The 7,170-nt window shown below is 46.2% G+C and overlaps 1 protein-coding gene across 1 annotated transcript; it reads left to right on the top strand.

The window, feature by feature from the left end:
* The first annotated feature begins 435 nt into the window (after window positions 1–435).
* Window positions 436–1,521, top strand: LOC142819497 (olfactory receptor 51E1-like). Its single transcript, XM_075907133.2, has one exon. It carries the CDS (start codon window positions 436–438, stop codon window positions 1,519–1,521), a length of 1,086 nt encoding a protein of 361 aa, XP_075763248.2.
* The last annotated feature ends 5,649 nt before the right edge of the window (window positions 1,522–7,170 follow it).

Here is a 7,170-nt window from a genome sequence, read left to right as displayed (position 1 = left end):
CTGGAGAGACCGAGGGACTCATTCTGAGCACACACCCCATGCAGGCCTATTTCCATCCCACTTTTAGGCATCTGAAAATTGTGTTTGTTTTGGCCACGGCAGTGAATCAGCAGGTGTTTCCATTGACCGGCAATTAATGACACCCAGGACTTGTCCCTCAGAGCATCCTAAATGGATTTGTCACAGGGCACAAGTCTTTGGTTTTCCCACACTGCCTGGGTTTCACTGAGTTACGAAGCAATGGCGGGTAATGAGTATCCACGTTCATGCTGCACAGAACATGCTGTGGGGATAGTTGGTCCAGCGAGCACCATCCGACATGGGACGGACCCTGCAGGGCCAGTTGAACAAAGGGAATTTCACTGACTAACAAAAGTGACATTTTCAGTGTGTGCAGAGACTGACGTGCTTCCCCCATGAGCAGAGCCTTCAGTAATGCGTTCTCTCTCCCTCCAGGCGTGTGTTCTGCAAGAGTCATCTTCAACCCTGGGCGCACAGAAGAAGTCGGGGGCTTGTACGGTGCATGCGGGAGACACCGTTCTGCCTGAGAGTCGGACACCTTCTCCTCTGTCCATGGCACATTCCAACACAACCCACTTCACCAACCCCTGCACCTTCATCCTGCTGGGCATCCCTGGTCTAGAGGAGGCCCACGGCTGGATCTCCATCCCTTTTTGCACCATGTACGTCATAGTAATCTTGGGGAACTTCACCATCCTGTTCATCGTGAAGAAGGAGCCGAGCCTCCATGAGCCCATGTACTATTTCCTCTGCATGCTGGCCATCTCCGACCTCATCCTAACTACGTCTGTCCTGCCCAAATTGCTGAGCATCTTCTGGTTCAATTCCAGGGAGATCGATTTCAGTGCCTGCCTCACCCAGATGTTCTTCATTAATTCCTTCTATTTGGTAGGATCTGGGATCTTTGTGGCCATGGCGTTGGATCGCTATGTGGCCATCTGCCATCCCCTCAGACATTCCACCATCCTGACAAGCCCCGTGGTGGCCAAGATCGGCCTGGCTGTGCTGCTGCGCAGTGGCCTGCTCGAGTTACCCCTCCCCTTACTGGCCAGGCAGTGGCCATATTGCAGAACCAACATCATCCCCCAGCCGTACTGTCTGCACATCGCCGTGGTGAGCCTGGCCTGCGCCGACATTCGTGTCAGTAGCTACTACGCCCTCGTTTTGACATTGTGTGGGATAGGTCTGGATGCGCTACTGATCGCCGTATCCTATATCCACGTCCTCAGGGCCATCTTCAAACTCCCCACAAAGGACGCCCGGCTCAAGACATTTGGAACCTGCAGCTCCCACCTGTGCGCCATCCTCGCCTTTTACATCCCTAATCTTTTCATCATCCTCATAGCCCGGCTTGGCCAGATTTTGCCCCTGCACTTCCACATTCTTTTTGCCAACTTGAGCCTTTTGATGCCTCCCACCCTCAACCCCATCATCTACGGGGTGAGGACCAAACGGATCTGGGCCAGGCTGCTCTCCCTCTTTACTCAAAAAGGGATCTAAGGATTTCCCAGTGCTCTGGCTCAGAGACTCAGCGCAGTGAAGGGCTGGTTGGTGACACAGTGCTGGGGCCTCCTCCCGGAGTCACTGACTGGACAGAGAAAGTGCCAGTAACCTCCTTCCTGGCCTTCCTGGGCTGTGTCAGCAGAAGAAACTGAAGACTCAGTCGGTGTACAACTCATTTACCCCCCGGTAGGTTGAGGGGTAGGCAAAACCTTTGTCCCTCGGAACAGCCCCTGGAGTAAGAAGAAGGGCTGAAGGATCAGCCACAGGCCTGGTGTGAACATAAGAACATATGAACGGCCGTACTGGGTCAGACCAAAGGTCCATCTTGCCCAGTATCCTGTCTGCCGACAGTGGCCAGCACCAGGTGCCCCAGAGAGGGTGGACCGAAGACAATGATCAAGCGATTTGTCTCCTGCCATCCCTCTCCAGCTTCTGACAAACAGAGGCCAAGGACACCATTTTATCCCCTGGCTAATAGCCTTTTATGGACCTAACCTCCATGAATTTATCCAGCTTCTCTTTAAACTCTATTATCGTCCTAGCCTTCACAGCCTCCTCTGGCAAGGAGTTCCACAGGTTGACAACACGCTGTGTGAAGAAGAACTTCCTTTTATTAGTTTTAAACCTGCTACCCATTAATTTCATTTCGTGTCCTCTAGTTCTTCTATTATGGGAACTAATAAATAACTTTTCTTTATCAGCCCTCTCCACACCACTCATGATTTTATAGACCTCTATCATATCCCCCCTCGGTCTCCTCTTTTCTAAACTGAAAAGTCCCAGTGTCTTTAGCCTCTCCTCATATGGGACCCATTCCAAACCCCTAATCATTTTAGTTGCCCTTTTCTCAACCCTTTCCAAGGCCAAAATATCTTTTTTGAGGTGAGGAGACCACATCTGTACACAGTATTCAAGATGTGGGCGAACCATAGTTTTATACAGGGGCAGTAAGATATTCTGGGTCTTATTTTCTATCCCTTTCCTAATAATTCCTAGCATCCTATTTGCCTTTTTGACCGCCGCTGCACTCTGTGTGGAAGTTTTCAGAGAACTGTCCACGATAACTCCAAGATCCCTTTCCTGATTTGTCGTAGCCAAATTAGCCCCCATCATACTGTACGTATAGTTGGGGTTATTTTTCCCGATGTGCATTACTTTACACTTATCTACATTAAATTTCATTTGCTATTTTGTTGCCCAATCACTCAGTCTGCTTCTGTCTTGACTATCCTAAACAGTTTGGTATCATCTGTAAACTTTACTACCTCAGTGCTTACCCCTTTCTCCAGATCTTTTATAGAATCATAGAATCATAGAATAATAGGACTGGAAGGGACCTCGAGAGGTCATCGAGTCCAGCCCCCCGCCCTCAAGGCAGGATCAAGCTCCGTCTACACCATCCCTGACAGATGTCTATCTAACCTGTTCTTAAATATCTCCAGAGAGGGAGATTCCACCACCTCCCTTGGCAATTTATTCCAATATTTGACCACCCTGACAGTTAGGAATTTTTTCCTAATGTCCAATCTAAACCTCCCCTGCTGCACTTTAAGCCCATTACTCCTTGTCCTGTCCTCAGAAACCAAGAGGAACAAATTTTCGCCTTCCTCCTTGTGACACCCTTTTAGATATTTGAAAACCGCTATCATGTCCCCCCTTAATCTTCTTTTTTCCAAACTAAACAAGCCCAGTTCATGAAGCCTGGCTTCATAGGTCATGTTCTCTAGACCTTTAATCATTCTTGTCGCTCTTCTCTGTACCCTTTCCAATTTCTCCACATCTTTCTTGAAATGTGGCGCCCAGAACTGGACACAGTACTCCAGCTGAGGCCTAACTAGTGCAGAATAGAGCGGCAGAATGACTTCACGAGTTTTGCTTACAACACACCTGTTGATACAACCTAGAATCATATTTGCTTTTTTTGCAACAGCATCACACTGTTGACTCATATTCAACTTGTGGTCCACTATGACCCCTAGATCCCTTTCCGCCATGCTCCTTCCTAGACAGTCGCTTCCCATCTTGTATGTATGGAACTGATTGTTCCTTCCTAAGTGGAGCACTTTGCATTTCTCTTTATTAAACCTCATCCTGTTTACCTCTGACCATTTCTCTAACTTGCTAAGGTCATTTTGAATTATGTCCCTATCCTCCAAAGAAGTCGCAACCCCACCCAGTTTGGTATCATCTGCAAACTTAATAAGCGTACTCTCTATCCCAATATCTACATCATTGATGAAGATATTGAATAGTACGGGTCCCAAAACAGACCCTTGAGGAACTCCACTTGTTATCCCTTTCCAGCAGGATTTAGAACCGTTAACAACAACTCTCTGACTACGGTTATCCAGCCAATTATGCACCCACCTTATCGTGGCCCTATCTAAGTTATATTTGCCTAGTTTATCAATAAGAATATCATGCGAGACCGTATCAAATGCCTTACTAAAGTCTAGGTATATGACATCCACCGCTTCTCCCTTATCCACAAGGCTCGTTATCTTATCAAAGAAAGCTATCAGATTAGTTTGGCATGACTTGTTCTTCACAAACCCATGCTGGCTATTCCCTATCACTTTATTACTTTCCAAGTGTTTGCATACGATTTCCTTAATTACCTGCTCCATTATCTTCCCTGGGACAGACGTTAAACTGACCGGTCTATAATTTCCTGGGTTGTTCTTATTCCCCTTTTTATAGATGGGCACAATATTTGCCCTTTTCCAGTCTTCTGGAATCTCCCCTGTCTGCCATGATTTTTCAAAGATCATAGCTAAAGGCTCAGATACCTCCTCTATCAGCTCCTTGAGTATCCTGGGATGCATTTCATCAGGACCTGGTGACTTGCTGACATCTAACTTTCCTAAGTGATTTTTAACTTGTTCTTTGTGTATCCTATCTTCTAAACTTACCCTCTCTCTGCTTGTATTCACTACGTTAGGCACACCTCCAGACTTCTCGGTGAAGACCGAAACAAAGAAGTCATTGAGCACCTCCGCCATTTCCAAGTTCCCTGTTACTGCTTCTCCCTCCTCCCTAAGCAGTGGGCCTACCCTGTCCTTGGTCTTCCTCTTGCTTTTAATGTATTTATAAAAGGTCTTCTTGTTTCCCTTTATGCCTGTAGCTAGTTTGATCTCATTTTGTGCCTTTGCCTTTCTAATCTTGCCCCTGCATTCCCGTGTTGCTTGCCTATATTCATCCTTTGTTAGTTGTCCTAGTTTCCATTTTTTATATGACTCCTTTTTTATTTTGAGATCATGCAAGATCTCCTTGTTAAGCCAAGCTGGTCTTTTGCCATATTTTCTATCTTTCCTACACAGCGGAATTGTTTGCTTTTGGGCCCTTAACAACGTCCCTTTGAAATACTTCCAACTCTCCTCAGTTGTTTTTCCCTTCAGTCTTGCTTCCCATGGGACCTTACCTACAAGTTCTCTGAGCTTATCAAAATCTGCCTTCCTGAAATCCATTACCTCAATTGTGCTGGTCTCCCTTCTACCTTTCCTTAAGATCATGAACTCTATTATTTCGTGATCACTGTCCCCTATTCTGTCTTCCACTTTCAAGTTCTCAACTAGTTCCTCCCTATTTGTTAAAACCAAATCCAGAACAGCGTCTCCTCTGGTAGCCTTTTCAACCTTCTGAAACGGAAAGTTGTCTCCAATGCAGTCCAGAAACTTATTGGATAGCCTGTGCCCCGCTGTGTTAGTTTCCCAACATATGTCTGGATAGTTGAAGTCCCCCATCACCACCAAATCTTGGGCTTTGGATAGTTTTGTTAATTGTTTAAAAAAGGCCTCATCCACCTCTTCCACCTGGATAGGTGGCCTGTAGTAGACTCCTAGCATGACATCACCCTCGTTTTTTACCCCTTTTAGCTTAACCCAGAGACTCTCTACACAGCTATCTCCTACGTTCATCTCCACTTCAGTCCAAGTGTGTACATTTTTAATATACAAGGCAACCCCTCCTCCCTTTTTTCCCTGTCTGTCCTTCCTGAGCAAGCCGTACCCTTCCATACCAACATTCCAATCATGTGTCCCATCCCACCAGGTTTCTGTAATACCAATGTATCATAGTTGTATTTATTGGTTAGCAATTCCAGTTCTTCCTGCTTATTACCCATACTTCTCGCATTTGTATATAGGCATCTAAGTTACTGATTTGATCTTGCCTCCCTGTTGTGCCCTGACCCTCTTTTCTCCTTGCCATTATAGGCCGTAGTCCCCCCCATTTCCAACCCATCTCCCAGTCCCGCACATTCAGCACTTACCTGTGGGCTTTGCTCACCTGTCCCCATCGAACCTAGTTTAAAGCCCTCCTCACAAGGTTAGCCAGTCTGTGTCCAAACAAGGCCTTCCTGCTCCTGGAAAGGTGAACTCCATCTCTGCCAAGCAGTCCTTCCTGGAAGAGCACCCCGTGATCAAGGAAGCCGAATCCCTCCTGGCGACACCATCCTCGCAGCCAGACCCCATCCTCGCAGCCAGGAAAATGCAAAAAGGAAGCTGACAAGTGTGGAAACTTGGACAGATGACAAGGGAGGAGTATAAATATACTGCTCGAGAATGCAGAGGAGTTATCAGGAAGGAGAAACCACAATTGGAATTGCAGCTGGCAAGGGATGTGAAGGGCAGCAAGAAAGGTTTCTACAGGCATGTTAACAATAAGAGGGCGATCACAGAGGCTTTGGTGCCCTTACTGGATGACGGAGGTAACCTAGTGACAGATGATGTGGGGAAAGCTGAAGTACTCAATGCTTTCTTTGCATCTGTCTTCACAGACAAGGTCAGCTCCCAGTATGCATCTGAAGAAGTGGGTCTTTGCCCACGAAAGCTTATGCTCCAACACGTCAGTTAATCTATAAGCTGCCACAGGACTGCTCACCACTTTTGCAGATGCAGACTAACACGGCTACCACATTGATAAATACTGGGTCAGTCCACCCAACCCAGTATTCTGTCCGCTGATAGTGACCAATACTGGATTCCTCAGAGGGAGGGAACACAACAGGTAATGCTCACATGACTCCTCCCTTGTCATCCATTTTTCAGGGAAACAGAGGCCGGGGACACCATTTCTAACATCCTGGTGTGAATGTAGAATGAATTAAAATGATGTTTTTTGTTCCTTTGCAGGAAGATAATGTTGTTTGTGTGTAAGCAGAGAGAAGGATGATAAGACAGTAGACAATGATTCCACTTCAGATGATAGAGGGACATTCAGAGGAGATTGGTGAGAGTTAATAAGGAAATGAGATATGTGACTAGCCCCAGGTAATCTTGTAACCTTGTTTGAGTTTGCGCCCTTTTATCTGTATAAATAAGGAGGCTTGGGCTTTGTTAAAGGAACTCATTTTCCTGTCTATATTGGCAAAGCGCTTTGCTAATAAATAGAGTGGTCTGCTAAATTGTGAGTTCTGAGTCTAACTTTGACACTCGCTGATAGCCATTGAAGAACCCAACCTCTATGAATCTATCTAGTTTATTTTGGACCCTGTTAAAGTTCCAGCCTTCACTGCATCCTCTGGCAAAGAGTTCCAGAGGCTGATTATGTGCTGAGTGAAGAAAAACATCCTTTGTTTGTTTTAAAGCTGCTGCAGATTCATTTCATTTGGTGACCCCTAGTACTTATATTGTGGGAATAAGTAAA

This window comes from Pelodiscus sinensis, chromosome 1 (genome assembly GCF_052426305.1).
Source record: "Pelodiscus sinensis isolate ZL-2025 chromosome 1, ASM5242630v1, whole genome shotgun sequence".
NCBI lineage: Eukaryota > Metazoa > Chordata > Testudines > Trionychidae > Pelodiscus > Pelodiscus sinensis.
Note: the sequence above shows the minus strand (reverse complement) of the source record. Positions and strands in the feature narration are given on the sequence as shown.

Bases quoted from the DNA above. Each gene is read 5' to 3' on its own strand.
- LOC142819497 (XM_075907133.2), top strand. From the start codon at position 436: ATGCGTTCTCTCTCCCTCCAGGCGTGTGTTCTGCAAGAGTCATCTTCA.